This window comes from Triplophysa rosa, linkage group LG4, assembly GCF_024868665.1.
Source record: "Triplophysa rosa linkage group LG4, Trosa_1v2, whole genome shotgun sequence".
NCBI lineage: Eukaryota > Metazoa > Chordata > Actinopteri > Cypriniformes > Nemacheilidae > Triplophysa > Triplophysa rosa.
This window is the reverse complement of record NC_079893.1, coordinates 29,932,402-29,951,530: the sequence shown is the minus strand read 5'-3', so window position 1 is coordinate 29,951,530 and position 19,129 is coordinate 29,932,402. Positions and strand designations below refer to the sequence as shown.

The 19,129-nt window shown below is 37.2% G+C and overlaps 2 protein-coding genes across 2 annotated transcripts; both read right to left on the bottom strand.

Annotated features, from left to right (window-relative positions):
- Nucleotides 1-2,439: 2,439 nt before the first annotated feature.
- On the bottom strand, nucleotides 2,440-5,205 carry LOC130553206 (B-cell receptor CD22-like). The gene is made up of 9 exons (XM_057332040.1): nucleotides 5,091-5,205; nucleotides 4,804-4,860; nucleotides 4,283-4,627; nucleotides 3,874-4,119; nucleotides 3,330-3,593; nucleotides 3,156-3,252; nucleotides 3,025-3,070; nucleotides 2,812-2,892; nucleotides 2,440-2,725 (listed from the first exon to the last, which is right to left on the bottom strand). The coding sequence occupies exons 2-9, from the start codon at nucleotides 4,850-4,852 to the stop codon at nucleotides 2,630-2,632; spliced, it is 1,224 nt and encodes a 407-aa protein (XP_057188023.1). The 5' UTR covers nucleotides 4,853-4,860; nucleotides 5,091-5,205; the 3' UTR covers nucleotides 2,440-2,629.
- Nucleotides 5,206-9,305: 4,100 nt separating this feature from the next.
- LOC130553056 (B-cell receptor CD22-like) lies at nucleotides 9,306-19,079 on the bottom strand. Its single transcript, XM_057331797.1, has 12 exons — nucleotides 19,066-19,079; nucleotides 18,926-18,982; nucleotides 17,200-17,511; nucleotides 16,809-17,057; nucleotides 13,894-14,151; nucleotides 11,750-12,007; nucleotides 11,002-11,259; nucleotides 10,298-10,561; nucleotides 10,124-10,220; nucleotides 9,993-10,038; nucleotides 9,780-9,860; nucleotides 9,306-9,693 (listed from the first exon to the last, which is right to left on the bottom strand). Exons 2-12 carry the CDS (start codon nucleotides 18,972-18,974, stop codon nucleotides 9,604-9,606), a joined length of 1,962 nt encoding a protein of 653 aa, XP_057187780.1. The 5' UTR covers nucleotides 18,975-18,982; nucleotides 19,066-19,079; the 3' UTR covers nucleotides 9,306-9,603.
- Between the last annotated feature and the right edge of the window lie 50 nt (nucleotides 19,080-19,129).

Sequence of the window (19,129 nt, the reverse complement as noted above, 5' to 3'; positions counted from 1 at the left end):
GGATATTTGGTAGTGACAGTGCTCGTCTTGCCCAATGTTTGCTGAAATAAAATGCAACAGTGCACTTCCAGCGCAGGCTTCTATGGTCTTCTTGCAAAGACTCTCAATTAAATAATGTTGAAATACACAGAAAAACTTTTGCAAAACAAGAATATTGGGATTTGGTTTGACGTAGTTGACAGACTTGGATAAAAATGAAGACTTTCTGGCAACGTTAGGATTTTGTTTAATTATTTAGCAATAAGGTCACACTTTACTCAAAAGAAACCGCTGATTACATTTAAACAGAAAGACAAAAAACTTTTTCTTGACCATCACAATTATAGTTATGAATCCATTAAAACCATTTTGGGGGTTTGGGTGGACGCCCCTGTGTCACGACTGCCACAGACTCGAGAGACGCAGAGAACACTGAACAATAGTTTTACCAGGACTCAGCAAGATACACTGAAAGAGCACGATAACACAGACGAGAACAGACAACAGGCCAACATAGTGAGTATAAATATGTGATGAGGATATTGCTGACAGCTGGAGTGATGGTGGACAGACACAGATGTGGAGGCGTAGAGGAGCATGGGTAATGTAGTCCAAAGGGGAAAACAAAGGGAACCGTGACATCGTGTTCACGCAAAACTGTCAAACCAGCTCCATCTGGCAGATAGTGAAGTACATGTGTTTGTGTGTCAACTCAGTGCATTGAGATCTAGAATAAAGACGTTTCGGTTGCAGAAGAATACAGATTGTGAAAAAGTTCTGTTTGTTTGTTGATAGTGAGTCCTGTCAATGACATCAGACTGTTGACACGTTGATCATTTGACTGAACTGTAAATCACATCACAGAATGATGAATATGAAGATGTAGGGTTGGAAAAAATTACAGGAATTTATTGCTGAGCCACAACCCCCTCTTTCTTATCAAAAGGCACCATTTGCCCTTCTAAAGATCACGGGGTGCTGAGATAGTGATCAACCGCTATTGCCCCAGATATTTCTTTATTGTGGGTCCAGTGGGGGGTAAATGTGGCCCTGGTTGGTCAATATGAATGTATCACGTTAGTTTAGTCACATGGTCAAGGAAAGGATGAAAAGGAAATGTAAGATAAGCTCTGGGCTTCTCTCCGGGAGCTCTGGCTCTTCTTCTATACGTTATCTCTTTTCTTTTCTATCATCTCAGGTAATATCACATACATATGGAAACGGTTAGTTGTATCATTTACAATTTTATACATTTACTTTGTAACCATTTTACATGTAACATCAATTTAAGTCTGTTATTAAATACTTTCATTTATAAATCTGCAGACTAGTGTTGGTTTAATGTTCATATTTAAACGCTCCATATTGCAATACAATATAGTCATGTCATAGCAAAGCTCTCCCACATATATAACTATAATCACTGCGCTTATTTCTGGTGTTGGTATAAGTTGCAGAAGGGTGGAAATTGACAAGAACTAACAGTTTTATACCATCTTGCTGTTAACGTTTCTTTAGTCATTTCGGCATCGCTATAGCCTGAACCACTAGAGCGGAACCACCCTTACAACATGAGAGGAGCTCAAGAAACAACGTGATTGAAATCTTTAGATTTAAAACAACAAACGTCATCATCAGTAAAATTCATTTCTCTTTTGTTGAACAGAGCCAACTTGAAATGTTTCCCTTGTGCAATGCACATTTAAACTACAATCTCCCTGTGATCATCACTCAGCATCTGAAAGTTTTAGAAGAGAGGTTCGACGTCTATTTTCCAGCTGAGTCTTGTGCAGAGTTTGACTGCATGGGTCCATGATCCTTGGAGTTCATCAGGACTGGAAAGACACTGCAAGTACAAGAGCAACTCACAGACGTCAGGGAGGATCGCACATTAAAAATGACATTTCAAGAAATGGCTTTGGACAGTTTTTGGATAACTGTGGAGAAAGAATATCCAGCTGTCGCCAGTAGTGCCATTGCAGTTCTGATGCCCTTCTCCACAACCTATTTGTGTGAACTGAGTTTTTCAAACTTGAAATACGTACATAAAAATAAGTACAGAGAACGTGTAAGAACGGTGGATCAGGAGCTTCGATGGTGTCTGTCTCTCGTCTATTCCTGCTAGAATTGATAGGCTCTGTGCATCATCTCAGGCTCAGGTTTCCCTCTGAAAGAGAGTCATTTTTACTTGAGCGTTCATGTGTGAGATAGGGCTTTAGAGCATTAGTTTTTGTGTAAGGTGCCACAAAATTTGTAAAAATGTCAAAGGGTGCCGTCAGTGAAAACAGATTGGGAAACACTGGTGTAGATCTCTAAAACAATCACCGGCCCTCTAGTGGATAAAACACATCACAACATCCACTCGACACACACAACACCAGCAGTGAAATGAGTTCTTATTGTAATGAACTAACACTGAACTGTTTGATCCATCAAAACTCCACACGCTTCAATAGAGAAAAGACTTTATTGACATTACTGCTTTAAAATCACACATCAAATGTTTACCAATGAGCTAAATTAAAATCTTAATCACTAAATGACTAAATAATACAAAAGTATTGATCACTTGATGTTAACTATTTGTAATGAATAAAAACATAACATCATTCCAGTCAGACCAGAGTTCTCTCTGTAAGAGAGAGAGAGTTTAATGTGTGTTTACTGCAAGTGTGTCATATTCAGAAGATCTGGACTGAAGGTCAAGAGTCGTGTAGACGCCATCATCAGCCCTGCACTGATCCGACTGTGAAAGAAACATGAAGAATAGATCTTGTTTTCATGTGAATTTGAGTGTAATCATGTTTGTGAATGACTGTTTGACAGATTTACTCTGATCGTGCTGTAAATGTCTGCAGATGTTCTGGACGCAGGCTTCAGAGCTGTGTATCTATCATCACTCGAGTCAGCCGTCTATAGAGAAAGATCTTCATCATGATTCATAAACAATATTTGATTTAGAGTTCAATGTGACGTCAGCACTGAAGGATTCATGAGATGCAGAAGAATCTACTGCAGGTGGAGATGAAGATGTGTGTTTGTCACCTGTGTTTGATTGACGTATTCTGCTCTACTATCAGTCCTCCTCTTCCTACAGGGAAAAATAACCTCATGTATGTGATAAACTGCATTACAATCAATGAATGAAACAATATTTTAAAACGTTTCAGACTCACTTAATAATCAGAATGATGATGATGATGATGATGATGAAGAATCCTACACATCCTGCCACAATCCCAAAAACTGTGTACAGAGAAGAACCCCGAACACCTAAAACAAGATGTTTATGAAGACGACATCGTAAGAGAGGACACACACTCATTATCATTCATGTAAATACAGTTTACCTTTAACAGTGAGTGATACAGCAGCTGATCTCTGAGATCCATGTTTATTCTGAGCCACACAGTAAAACCATCCACTGAGACGTGAATTAATGTTAGTGATGCTGAACGTCTGTCCAGATCCAACAGATGATGTTTGATTCTCTTTAAACCAGCTGTAGATGTGAACAGGTGGATTTGATTCACTGCTGCAGGTCAGAGTCACTGAATCACCCTCCACTATTACACCAGAAGAACTGATGGACGCTGAGGTGTTCTCTGGAGGATCTAGATGTAAAAGTATTTTAGTGTTATTTGAATCATTAAATGAAGGAAATCAAATTAGAATTGTTTTGAGATCCCAAAATCACATGTGATATCAAAAATATACTGTTGAAGGTGGAAGCCCAAACAAATATTTATGAAGAAATCAAATTAAACAATCCTTTTGAATTTAACAACAGTACAAATAACAAGGGATTAATTCCTAATAAACATGAAATGCCATTCGGTAAATTGTGTCTGACTGCACCAAACAATATGAATGAATGAATCAGTGTTTACTCACATTCTACACTGAGATAAACACCAGGAGAGGACAGATGTTCATGTCCTCTTATAGCACATCTATAGAGTCCTGAATCATGACGACTGACTGACTGCAGATGAAACTCATTCACTGTGTGTTCAGTTAATATCTGTGTGTTTCTGGACCAGATGAATGTTGTTTCTTCAGTCAGTCTGCAGGTGGTTTTACATGTAAGAGTGACTGAATCTCTCTCTTTCACTCTCTGTTGTGTCTCCACCTGGAGGTCTGACAGCAAAACAACAACAAACTCTGTTTGACCATCATCATAATACAGAATAAAATATATCAACATCACCACAACATCAACTTTATGAATGTATATCAGATCAGAGTTACACAATATAATGTCTCATGTCCTCTGTGTGTTAATATGATTCAGTAGATCTACCTGTGACTTCAAGCTGAACTCCAGGAGTCCCTCTAAATTCTACACTGTATAATCCACTTGTGAATATGCAGCAGTATTCGTGTTTATCAGCTTCTGTCACGTGTGGTAAAGTGATATTGTAAGTCTCTGTATTTTCTTTATGACACTGAACCTTTTCTCTGGAATATGTGTCAGAACACAGGTTTTGTGGCACTGAATAAGGTTGATCTGTTTTTATGGTCCAGTATACTGATGTGACCTGATGACCAGGAGGATAAATACAGGACATTATCACTGTTGAGCCTCTTAATGCACAAACATATGAAGGATTGTAATTCACTATGACATCCTGCTGACCATCAACATCTGAAACACACAAATTGGGAAACTATTGAAGACATAACACAACTTTTATGCTTCTTCCTGAATTCAGTTCATAAGACTTCATTAAGGTGATTCATTTTTTTATTTTTTAAGAATTGAAGACAGAATGTATAAAGTGAGTGTATAAGTGTGAAGACTGAAGTGTGATCTGCACTTACCAGCAGTCATGAGCAGAAACATCAGAGATAATGTGAAACACGTCGCCATAGCAACCTCTACAATCATACAACATACAGATATGACATGAGATGAACAAATGAACATCACAAACACTCATTTCTGCATCATTTCATTTAGTGACAGAACATTAGAGGTTCACAAGATTCACTAAATGATCATCCAGTTTTTATCTTAAATAACTAGTAATCACAACAAAAAATATAATTATAAAAATTTTTAACAAAAAAGTTTAACTTTTCTAAAAACAATGTAACAATGATCTTACCGTGCTGTGATGCGTGTCAATGCACAAATAAATGAACAAGATGTAAAGGCGTTTTGACCGTGGTTTTCACACTGCTGAAATAAAATGAATAGTTTTGTCTTCCTGTTTCTGGGTGTTCGTGCCCTTCATCAAAACCACAACACATGAGGAACTTAAGAAACACAAATAATGAATCCTTCACATTTACAATCACATTATAAGAAAACATTTGAACAGTAGAGTTTCTAATAAATGATTCTGTTGGAGTCCTTCAGATTCTGAATCACTGTGGGATGTTTGTGGGGAAAATGTGGGAGACTTAAGCCAGAAAATATAACACAAAACATTACAGACAACATAGAGAAATGAAAGATTACACACTTCTATATATATAACACTTCAGGAAAAAGCGCCACTTCCTATTCCTACGTGATGTAAGAACTAAATGATGATGTCATTTTCTGTGGTGTGTTGTGTGAAGGTTTGTCTCAGTAGAAATGGCCTTATTTGGGATATTTGGTAGTGACAGTGCTCGTCTTGCCCAATGTTTGCTGAAATAAAATGCAACAGTGCACTTCCAGCGCAGGCTTCTATGGTCTTGTTTCAAAGACTCTCAGTTAAATAAAGTTGAAATACACAGAAAAACTTTTGCAAAACATGATTATTGGGATTTGGTTTGACTTAGTTGACAGACTTGGATAAAAATGAAGACTTTCTGGCAACGTTAGGATTTTGTTTAATTATTTAGCAATAAAGTCACACTTTACTCAAAAGAAACCGCTGATTACATTTAAACAGAAAGACAAAAAAACTTTTTCTTGACCATCACAATTATAGTTATGAATCCATTAAGAACATTTTGGGGGTTTGGGTGGACGCCCCTGTGTCACGACTGCCACAGACTCGAGAGACGCAGAGAACACTGGCCAAACGGCCTACACGGGCAGCTCTCACTTAGCCCCCACTGTTGATTTGTTGAAATGTTGATCACTTTTGCACTCACTATTAATGTTGAAAAAAATTTGAAATTTCATCAAACAACCATTATTGTGATCAGTGTTTGATTTAGTCGGGCTCTTGACTCTTAACGCAAAGTTTTCTTTAGCTGTGTGTGTTAAACACATATGTTGTGGCAAAGAGAGCTAAGATCTAGTGGGATCAGAAAATGATAATTATTTCGTCACAATTTTCGTTATTTAATTATTTCTCTGTACGTCTGTCCAGATCCAACAGATGATGTTTGATTCTCTTTAAACCAGCTGTAGATGTGAACAGGTGGATTTGATTCACTGCTGCAGGTCAGATTCACTGAATCACCCTCCACTATTACACCAGAAGAACTGATGGACGCTGAGGTTTTCTTTGTAGCATCCAGAAGTAAAAGTTTAAGTACTGATTAATTGCACGACTTTCCAAATTAAATAATACTGATTTACAACTATTTATGGAGAAATCACAAAACACATGTTTTACATACTGTAATATAACTGTCTAATAAATATCTAATGTCACTGAGTAAATCATGTCTAATTGCATCAAACAGTTCTGAATGAATCAGTTTTTACTCGAAGGCTGAAGATCCACATGCAGTATTTATTGAGGAATCCGCAAACAAGGTAAAAACCAGTCAAAGGTCACACCCAAGGGGCTGAGGCACACAGAGAAATCCAGAAGTCAACAACCGGGGCACGAGAAAAACAGGAAACTAAGCCTTAGTTAAGACAGATTGTGAAAAGGTTCTGTTCCTGTCAATGTTGAAATGTCGATCATTTGACTGAACTGTAGATCACATCAGCCGATCTGGAGGAAAGTGATCAAGAACATAACTTGCCACTACAGATTATTCCCACACAAACCTGTTCAAGAAACACAAGAGTTGAATAAGAGTTCAATGCTTCTGACCTGTGAGGATCAGAGGGGTGATGGGAAATCCCTCTGTTCATCATCTTCATACTTGTGAATAAAGTGGAACATCATTGGCTGAAGCTGCTTCTGCTGATCTGGTAAATGGTTTGTCCTGCATTGTTGAACAAATAAAACAATCAAAACATATGAGAGAGAAAACGTGCAGTCAGACTCGAAAATAATTATATTGAAATAAATAGGTTAAATGATTAGTATCACCCTGGTGGTGATATTAGTAGATGAATTAAACCAGTTTGTGTTAAGATACAAATTATCCAACATCAAATGAGTCACATCAGGGAAAATATGAATTGCCTGATTTTTTGCCCGGTTTTGCAATTTATCACCTCTCCTCTTCTTCCTGAAGAAAAAAGAACATGTTTGTGATTGTAAAGATAGTATTGACAAATTCACCAAATATATTTCATTTTATTCATTTAGTCTACAAATAGAAAATGTTCGTTTATGTCTTTTAATGAAACCATCATTTTTAATACTGTGGTTACTAAAAAGTCACTCACCATAAGAATGATGATGATGATGAAGATGATGAACACTCCTCCACATCCCGCCATGGTAAATATAAATGAAGGCAAATATAAATGGCATGGTAAATATAAATTATTTAACCAAAGGTTAATAAGAACCAAAGAAAATAAGTAAAATAAAATAAAAAAACAAAATATTTTCCTTTCAATGCTCATTGTTTAATTTCTGATTAAATCGTTTTTGGCCCTAGTCATTTAAAGTCTTGATTATTTCAATTCATATACACACTAGAAGCAAAGCATGAAAAACATATTTTCATTTAACTCTTTAATTTCAACGTTAAAGAAATCATTTCATTTAAACGCTTAGCCTATTGTAAATACGACCAATGTATAGCTCACAATACGGTTTCGAGCATTTAAAATCATTTAAACGCACAGTTAAAAAAAATACTACGAGTCTACGATACCCGGGTATGTCAGTGGAGGTTTTGGAATTCATTCTTTCAATCCAAATTATGTAGGCTAGCTATATTGAAGCAGCGGAGGTTAACTCATATGCTGGTTGTTAAGGCAGAATGTCAATGCAAATAGGCGACAACGCAATGCAAACATAATCTTATGGTGTATTTACAGTATATACGATGTTTGTGTAAAGGTGATTCGAAGCACCGGGATTATCCTCTGTTATTAGTTTTGATCGGCAGTCGTGAATGTCTATAGCTCATTTTCATGCGGTAAACTGCAAAACGCGAGGGTTTCGTTGGCGGCACGGAGGTGGTGCGCAAGCGGTGCCCAAAATCCTTCCACTGGCACGACTCTTCGCAGGCGCTCTTTTTGTGAACGGCATCCACGCTGGCTTTAACCTATCAACATTTTAGTGAGCTCAAAACACGGAGAACATAGTTTTAATAATGGAATTCCCAAAGTTATATGACCTAACAAAAAGAAGACAAATACAGAGATTTAAATAAAGAATACAGAGTGGGTTGATTTGCAAGTTAAAAGTACACGATACGTGTAAAATGTCATAGTAAACTGTGCCTAAAATGAGCGTCATTAGTCATTACCGCAAAAATTGCCTGCATATTTAAAATATACATCAACTTCAGGCTGGTTAGTGACCTTGAACGTCTACCCAGAGACATTTTCACTATGAGACACAGCAGCAGCGCAGCAACTGCGTCCAACTGCCAAGTCTGGTGAAAGGGCCATAACATACATTAGAATGTCATGACTAGCCAATCAAAATCAAGCATTCAAAAGCACTGTGCAAATGTGTTCATATGAGATTGTTTGCCATTGACATTCAGTTTTTCCACAGTAGAGCACACTTTCCTTTTAAATGCTTTACACAAGCAAAAGGCTACCAAAACCACTAAAACAACCCCCAGTAAAACGCGCACCTCCTACCTCGGCATGACATAATTTATCATGCCGAAAGTGCCCCCTAGTGGTCGGGAGCATTTCCGTTGTGTTGTGGCTTGATTGCGTTGTGTTGTGAACATATATTTGCTTTTGATTTCGAAATTTCGTTGTCATGTGCACTAGTGGTCCACCGCATTTAGAGCATTAGTTTTTGTGTAAGGTGCCACAAAATTTGTAAAAATTTCAATCAACGGCCCTCTATTGGATAAACACATCACAACATCCACTCGACACACACAACACCAGCAGTGAAATGAGTTCTTATTGTAATGAACTAACACTGAACTGTTTGATCCATCAAAACTCCACACGCTTCAATAGAGAAAAGACTTTATTGACATTACTGCTTTAAAATCACACATCAAATGTTTACCAATGAGCTAAATTAAAATCTTAATCTTAATGACTAAATGACTTAATGACTAAATAATAGAAAAGTATTGATCACTTGATGATAACTATTAATAATGAATACAAAAATAACATCATTCCAGTCAGACCAGAGTTCTCTCTGTAAGAGAGAGAGAGTTTAATGTGTGTTTACTGTAAAGGTCTTTGCACATAAAGCCCGAAATTTTCGTATGCGTTTTTTCATATTTGGCGCTCATTTGTACGGTGTCATTGGATTGTCAACAAATATCGGAGGCAGTGTGTAAATGTGATTGACACAACGTGAGGTCGTATTTATTTTTTAACGTGCGCAAATTTCGGACTTAATGTGCAATGGCTTTAAGTGTGTCATATTCAGAAGATCTGGACTGAAGATTCATGTAGACGCCATCATCCGCCCTGCACTGATCCGACTGTGAAAGAAACATGAAGAATAGATCTTGTTTTCATGTGAATTTGAGTGTAATCATGTTTGTGAATGACTGTTTGACAGATTTACTCTGATCGTGCTGTAAATGTCTGCAGATGTTCTGGACGCAGGCTTCAGAGCTGTGTATCTATCATCACTCGAGTCAGCCGTCTATAGAGAAAGATCTTCATCATGATTCATAAACAATATTTGATTTAGAGTTCAATGTGACGTCAGCACTGAAGGATTCATGAGATGCAGAAGAATCTACTGCAGGTGGAGATGAAGATGTGTGTTTGTCACCTGTGTTTGATTGACGTATTCTGCTCTACTATCAGTCCTCCTCTTCCTACAGGGAAAAATAACCTCATGTATGTGATAAACTGCATTACAATCAATGAATGAAACAATATTTGAAAACGTTTCAGACTCACTTAATAATCAGAATGATGATGATGATGATGATGATGAAGAATCCTACACATCCTGCCACAATCCCAAAAACTGTGTACAGAGAAGAACCCCGAACACCTAAAACAAGATGTTTATGAAGACGACATCGTAAGAGAGGACACACACTCATTATCATTCATGTAAATACAGTTTACCTTTAACAGTGAGTGATACAGCAGCTGATCTCTGAGATCCATGTTTATTCTGAGCCACACAGTAAAACCATCCACTGAGACGTGAATTAATGTTAGTGATGCTGAACGTCTGTCCAGATCCAACAGATGATGTTTGATTCTCTTTAAACCAGCTGTAGATGTGAACAGGTGGATTTGATTCACTGCTGCAGGTCAGAGTCACTGAATCACCCTCCACTATTACACCAGAAGAACTGATGGACGCTGAGACATTTCTTGGTGCATCTGCAACAGACAAAACAGGAAAGAAAAAATATGAAAATAAACTGTAACTTAAACAAGAGCATTGTCCAGTCTGATTTCATTATTATTTAGATGTATTGGTATGAATGGTTTGATTCTAGCACAACTACAGTATATTTTCATATTTTTGCATAAACACTAAAGTACACTGTAAAAAAATTCCCTGTTAAATTACAGTAAACAACTGGCAGCTATATTTGCCAGCACATAGCTGTAATTTTACAGCATACCTACTGTAATCTGCAACAACAGTTTATTACTGTAAAAGACATTATAATTTGCACAATATAATACTGTTATTTTAGTGTTCCTGCTGTGATTTCCATTAATTGTTTATTACCAGAGGTGGGACCAAGTCATTGTTTTACACATATTATATGAACAGCATCAATACATGTCAGAGCTACAAAACTGTTGCTTACACATCACATTCAGCGTGACAGCTTTTGAATATTTCTCTCCAAGATTATTGTTGGCCTTGCACTTGTATTCTCCATTCTGATCTGATCGGACACTTGTGATCTTAAAGATGTTTCCAGATCCTACAGACGTTTCTCCCTCAAACCAGCTGTACTGTTGAACAGGTGGATTTGATTCACTGCTGCAGGTCAGAGTCACTGAATCACCCTCCACTATTACACCAGAAGAACTGATGGATGCCACAACATTTCTTGGTGCATCTGCAAACAAATAAAAAAGATATAACTCATAGCAGTCTCAGTCCAGTGGAATAACAAAAGTTCTTGAAGATAACATTTTAAAATAACAGATGCTACAAACGATTTGGCTAAGTCACCTGTAAAAATATCCTACAAATTTTTTTTTTCCAGCAGATGGGGCATCAGTAAATTTCTGTTAAACCACAGTTTTGCCACATAAAAATACACGCTTTTCATGTAAATTTGCAGTCTTTATCTATTTTCTTAGGTGCACTGTAAAAACAACATACAGTTTTTCCATGTATAAAGTTTTTTTTACAGATTTTTCATGAGTTGTTTTTAAATACAGTCAAGTCTAGTCTGATTTCATTATTATTTAGATGTATTGGTATGAATGGTTTGATTCTGGCACAACTACAGTAAATGTTCATATTTTTGCATAAACACTTAAGTACACAATAAATATATTAACAGCATCAATACATGTCAGAGCTACAAAACTGTTGCTTACACATCACATTCAGCGTGACAGCTTTTGAATATTTCTCTCCAAGATTATTGTTGGCCTTGCACTTGTATTCTCCATTCTGATCTGATCGGACACTTGTGATCTTAAAGATGTTTCCAGATCCTACAGACGTTTCTCCCTCAAACCAGCTGTACTGTTGAACAGGTGGATTTGATTCACTGCTGCAGGTCAGAGTCACTGAATCACCCTCCACTATTACACCAGAAGAACTGATGGATGCCACAACATTTCTTGGTGCATCTGCAAACAAATAAAAAAGATATAACTCATAGCAGTCTCAGTCCAGTGGAATAACAAAAGTTCTTGAAGATAACATTTTTAAGTAACAGATGCTATAAATGATTTTGTAAAGTCACCTGGGAAAAAATAATTTTCTGGCAGATGGGGCGGCAGTAAATTCTGAAAATTACAGTTTTGTCATGTAAAATTACGTTTTTCTTGTAAATTTGCAATTTACAGTTTTGTCAATTCAAATTTGTAGTTTGGAATTTTTAATATAATTGAAAAATATGTGAAAATCTTTCAATAAAAAACAGTAAAATTACAGTTTTTTTCAGTGTATGGTTGCAGTGTTTTTAGAAAAAGCGTGAAATAGCTTATTGTAGAGCACTATGCACCTTGTCTCCCTTTTTTTGGTACACATACTCATTTCTTAATATATCCATTTTCGTAAGGTGGCTTCTAGGCTTTTTATGTATCTAGATTAAATTAAAAGATATTTTAGAGAGTCCACTATTAAGTTGGCTACACTGTAAAACTTTGCTGTAGTTTTTGCAGCAGGTTTGCCAGTAATTTACTGTAGATTTAATTACTACTTAATATACTTTCCAATTAGTACTGTTTTCAATTACTTTAAGTAAAATTAAAACACTTTGACTTTTGAGATTTAAAATGAGCAAGAAGAGATTGGCATTAGCACAGCAAAACCTGCAAAAAATGATATTCTTCCTAAGCATTTTTCTCTTGTTTTCTGTAAAAATGTTTCAAACTTTTTAAAGTACGATACATTTACATAACAAGAAAATTGACCCAAGATATAACGTCTTGTTTTGTGAAAGAAAAATATATAAACTACGTAAGTTTATGCTTAAAACAAAATTGTACATTAAATCTACAGTAAATTACTGGCAAACCTGCTGCGAAATTACAGTAAAGTTTTACAGTGTACCAATATACCAATAAACATTTGAAGAGAAGTGCCGTCTGACATGTTTGTTCTAAAATGATTATTTTTATCAGGCTCTGCTGTTTATATTAAAAGTTATTTCACTTTAATGGCAAAGAGGATATGTTCTATGCCATTAAGGTGAAATCACCGAAACTAAACATGGGAGCTTGATAAAAACGCTAATTTTAGAAATAAATGTCAAACGGCACTTAGAGGCATTTGCATCTGAACTCTTCATTTGATAATCTTGGACTTTGCCTGCAAAAGATACTGGACAACTACTGGAGAAAAGGCCAAACCCAAAGATTTACTTTAAAAGTCTTCCTGTCGCTTAACTGGTAGAGCATTGCGTTGCCAGTGCAAAAGGTTGAGGGGATTGATAACCAGTGAACACACATTCTTATAAAGTATTTCTTGAATGAACTGTAAGTCACTTTGAATAAAAGCATCTGGCAAATGCTTTAAAATTGGCAATATATCTTCCAAATTGCTGAACAATTTTATAGACAGAAATGATATCAGATATCATTCCGCATAAATCAAGGATTTTTTTTTCTAGTTCATATGGTTGTGGAGAGCTTGACCGAAATGACACCATCTAGTGTCGATCAGATATCATCCTATTTTTCTGAGTAGACAAGTTTGAAGTCTCTATGATGTTTGGTCTCTGACAAACAGACAAATACAATGAAGTTCTGGAACTTAATGCTTGTAAAATATTAAAATATAGAAAAGATGTTTAACATAAACTAGAGTAATAAATCATGTGATTTCATTCGTTTTTATAGGTGTTTGTATCAAAGATCTTCCTATAACATATTAAGAACATTCTTATACTTTGTCTTAAAAACATTTTTGTGAATCCAGCCTCTAGTTCTAAAACATCTTTTCATCTGTTTGCATGGACTGTAAAACACACAACATCAACATATTTACAGTTAAAAACGACTGTACTTACACATCACATTCAGCATCACAGCTTCTGAATATTTCTCTCCATGTTTATTTCTAGTCTTGCACTTGTATTCTCCACTTTGATCTGATCTGATGTTTGTGATGCTGTAGATTTTTCTAGATCCTACAGACGTTTCTCCCTTAAACCAGTTGTACTGTTGAACAGGTGGATTTGAGTCACTGCTGCAGGTCAGAGTCACTGAATCACCCTCCACTATTACACCAGAAGAACTGATGGACGCCACAACATTTCTTGGTGCATCTACAACAGACAAAAAGAACACAAAAATGAAAAAAAAAAACTGTAACATAAACAACAGCAGTTTGGTATGAATGGTTTGATTCTAGCACACTTTCGTATAAACACTAAAGCACACAATATACACAGATGAGCCATTACAATATGATCACCCTCAGCCTGGAGCAATGAGCGCAGTTGACCAGTGCAGTAGGTGCAGTTCACAGAGCAGTATATATACCACTCAAGGGCTGGCTTTCGGTCAGTAGAGTGTTCGATGTCAGAATAGGTAAAACTGCAGTCTCGGAAATGACGCACCTTTTGGGTTGTTCACGTGCCGCTGTAGTGATTACATATCAAAAGTGGTGCATGGATGGCCAAACAATGAACCATCGTCCAGCTGTGTTTCATCCACAGCTCATTGATGCCAGAAGGGAGCGAAGACCGTCGCACATTTTTCACAGCAATCACAGGGCCACGGTGTGACAAATCACAAGCAGCTACAACAGTGGTTACCAAGGCAATTTGTCACAGCACACCGTTCATCGCAGCCTTCTGCGTATGGGCCTGCGTAGCCAACGACCCAACCGGGTCCCCATGCTAACTGCGCATCATCGCCAACAACACATGAAATGGCCCCAAGATCAATGAGATTGGACCATGGATGATTGGAAGACAAAAGCCTGGTTTGACGAAACAAGGTTCCTGGTGCATCACGTCGAGAGTCAAGTGCGGATACTCCGATTACCAACAATGGCTATGACACCTGAATGTGTTATCGGGCAGACAAAGTTTTCTTGGAACTCTTTACACCCCATTACCCCAATAACACAATCCAAGTTTGACAACTTACAAATCGTGATGGCACAGGCCCTCTGAAGTTCAGATTCGGAAACGACATGCTGTTGTTGTGAGTACATATCAAAAGTGGTGCATTGATGGTCAAACAACGAATCGACATTCAGCTGAATTTCATCTGCAACTACATGTGACAAAAATCACCAACAACTACAACAGTGGTGACAAAGGCAAGGTGTCAATGCACATCGTTCATCGCAGCCTTCTGCGTATGGGCCTGCGTAGCCGATAACCTAGCCGGGTCACCGTGCTAACTGCACATAATCGCCAACAACACATGAAATGGGCACAAGATCATTGAGATTGGAAGAAAATGGCCTGGTCTGACGAAGCAAGGTTCATCTCATCACATAGACAGTCATGTGCGGATACGGCGATTATTAACGGAGGCTATGGCTCCTGGATGCACTGTTGGCCAGACAATGTTTCCCTGGGACACTTTAGGCCCCATTATCCCAACAGCACAATCTCTGACAGCTTTCAGGTATCTGAATATCGTTGCGGACCAAGTTCACCCATTCATGGCAACTGTGTTCCCTGCTGGTGAAGGCCATTACCAACAGGATAATGTGTCGTACCAGAATATTCAAGGGGTGGTTCAAAGAACATGATGGTGAATTTCTGTTAATGCCTTGGCCCCCAAATTCACCTGACATTAACCCAATCAAACATTTGTGGTTCAAAGTGGTCTTGTGCTACATCACCACCACCTCGTCATGTATGGGAACGGGAGGACGCCACTGTTGACATTATGCTATCATATCTCCAGGAGCTCTATCGCCACTTTGTTGAATCAATGTCTAGCCGTGTGGCCACTGTTTTGCGGGCTAAATGAGGTCCTACAGGTTATTGGTCATGATGTAATGGCTCACCAGTGTGTTGACAGCATCAAAACCATTTCAAAGCTACAAAACTGTCGCTTACACATCACATTCAGTATCACATCTTCTGAATATTTTTCTCCAAGCTTATTTTTGGACCTGCACTTGTATTCTCTGCTGTGATCTGATCTGATACTGGTGATTCTGTAGACGTTCCCAGATCCTACAAGTTTTCCTCCTTTAAACCAGCTGTAGATGTGAACAGGTGGATTTGAGTCACTGCTGCAGGTCAGAGTCACTGAATCACCCTCCACTATTACACCAGAAGAACTGATGGAGATCACAGGTTTATCTGGAGGATCTAGATAGTAAAGTAGTATTTAGTATTATTTTATTAATTTCATGATTCCCATTGTAACTTTCCGAAATAGAAATGGAAGCGTTAGCATAAGTTCTATCATTGCAATGTCATCATGACTCCAGAGTCTTACTGGTAGAAATCAAAAGAGGGTTTTATTTTGATAACTGTGATCATTAAGGGCTGTATATAATATTGTACATCTAAACTTAAGTTGGACAGTTGAATGATCAAGGTGAACCCAAACAAAATATAAACAATCATCTTCAGGGGTTGACAGATATGGGTTTTTTAATGTCCGATACCAAAATTAAGAAAGCACAAACATGACGTGGTTCAAAATGAAAAAAAAAATGTAAAACTATTATTAATATACTTAGGCATACAATATTTGTATCTCTTCCACCTTACATGAGCCATTTAACTGTGGTCGTTGTACTTAAGCCGGCATTACATCTTAGTGATCGTTTCCTGAATAAAATGCGCCGATGCCGATAATTAAAAATTCCAAATATCGGTTTATCTCTAATCAATAATAATATCTAGAAATATCTACAGTATTATCATATTTTCAGTAAATTGGCCCTGACTGTATCAAACAATTCTTGTTGTTCTTGTGTGGCAATAAATCAGTGTTTACTCACATCTTACATCAAGATGAACATCAGGAGAATAAAGACGTCCAGATCTTCTTCCAGCAGCACATTTATAGAGTCCTGAATCATGACGACTGACTGACTGCAGGTGAATCTCATTCACTGTGTGTTCAGTTAATATCTGTGTGTTTCTGGACCAGATGAATGTTGTTTCTTCAGTCAGTCTGCAGGTGGTTTTACATGTAAGAGTGACTGAATCTCCCTCTTTCACTCTCTGTTGTGTCTCCACCTGGAGGTCTGACAGCAAAACAACAACAAACTCTGTTTGACCATCATCATAATACAGAATAAAATATATCACAGCATCAACTTTATGAATTTATATCAGAACGGAGTTACTGTGTTAAAATGATTCTGTCATTCAAATCTCTAGACCTACCTGTGACACTAAGCTGAAATCTAGAATATCCTGACCATCCTCCATTGTATCCACAGTAGTAGATGTCTTCATCAGCTTCTGTCACATGTGTCAAACTGATGCTGTTAGTGAGACATTGAGCCCTTCCGCTGTAATATGTGTCAGAACACAGGTTTGGTGGTGCTACACCAGGTACATATGTTTCTTTGCTCCAGTAGGCTGTGGTCCAATAATCAGGAGGATAAAAACAGGACATTCTCACTGTTGAGCCTCTTAATGCACAAACATATGAAGGATTGTAATTCACTCCCCAATCCCACTGACCATCAACATCTGAAACACACAAATGAGAAAATAAAACTTTAAAAACAATGTGTAAACAAGTCCTGGCAAATCATCTTTTATAGCCCTTTTCACACAGCGATCTGTGTCCAGGAATTTGTCCCGGGATCGTTAGATTTGTTCATTCACACTGCCAGTGATTTTCTGGAATCAGTGCGTGCGTTCACACGCATCCCGTGAAGATCCCGTAAAGACACGTGACGTAATGTACTGCAATGTAATGTTATTTGCATTTTTTTCTGTGAAAATAGGGTTGATCACGGTGAAAGATATTTCATTGCAGTGTTTTTAGGTGGCTAAATAGCGCAATTTGTTATTATTACTGCCTTCCTTTATTTAGTGCCAAATATAGGCCTAAATAATCTCTCTTTTTGTGGTTATTATTCTGTAGCATATATTCTGTAGCCTTTTGCAAATGACAAAGACGTCGATTTTAAAACAAACCTTTTTATTTATATTTTGTATTGGTAAATGCAGAACAACGAAGAGGCACAGGAACGCAAGATAGGCTATAGCCCAACGAGATTAAGCTAAATATAAGATAAATATAAAATGTCAGATGAAAACAAATAAAAACAAATTGTTGCCGATGCCGATCATTTAAAAATTACAAATATCGGTTTATCTCTAATCAATAATAATATCTAGAAATAACTACAGTATTAACATATTTTCAGTAAATTGGCCCTGACTGTATCAAACAATTCTGATTCAGTTAGACTGAGTTGTTCTTCTGTGGCAATAAATCCAGTGTTTACTCACATCTTATATCAAGATGAACATTCTTATGTTGATGTTTTCTTCATTGATTGTGTTTATATACAGCAGGTGTTCATCATTAATGACAAATCATCACTTCATTAATCACATTAATTACCTCATTAACTTTAACTCTGCTTCAGTGTTACTTTTTGACACTCTGAGTGAGAACTATATAAACACTAATAGTGTTAATTTAACACTGGAGGTTTTGCTGTGTGAAGACTTAAAGGTCCCGTCAGTAGATTTTAGCGGCATCTAGTGGTGAGGTTGCGAATTTTAACCAACCAGCTCAGTCCACCGCTCATCCTTACCTACGGTGGCTGACACAGAACAAAGATGTCGTCACGTTTTCGCTTCTTTGCCAAAGGAGGTAACATATTTACGAAACGCTTTGTGTAGAGCAGTTTGTTCGTTTAGGGCTATCGTAGAAACATAGAGGCGCTATATGACGAATTCCATGTAAGGTGACCCGCAGTGTATGTAGATAGAAATGGCTTATTCTCAGGTAATAAAAACATAACGCTTCATTATGTAAGGTCTTTATACACCTCGGAACAAATAGTTATGTATATTATATTGCATTTCTGTCAATAGATCCTCCTTAATATTAGACATTGCACCTTTAAGTGTGGTCTGCACTTACCAGCAGTCATGAGCAGAAACATCAAAGATATTGTGAAACACATCGCCATAGCAACCTCTACAATCATAAAACATAAAGTTATGACATGAGATGAACATATGAACATGGCACATCACAAACACATGTAAAAATGGTCTTACCGTGCTGTGATAAGTGTCCAATGGCCAAATAAGAAATGAAAATGATGTACAAACCTTTCTAACT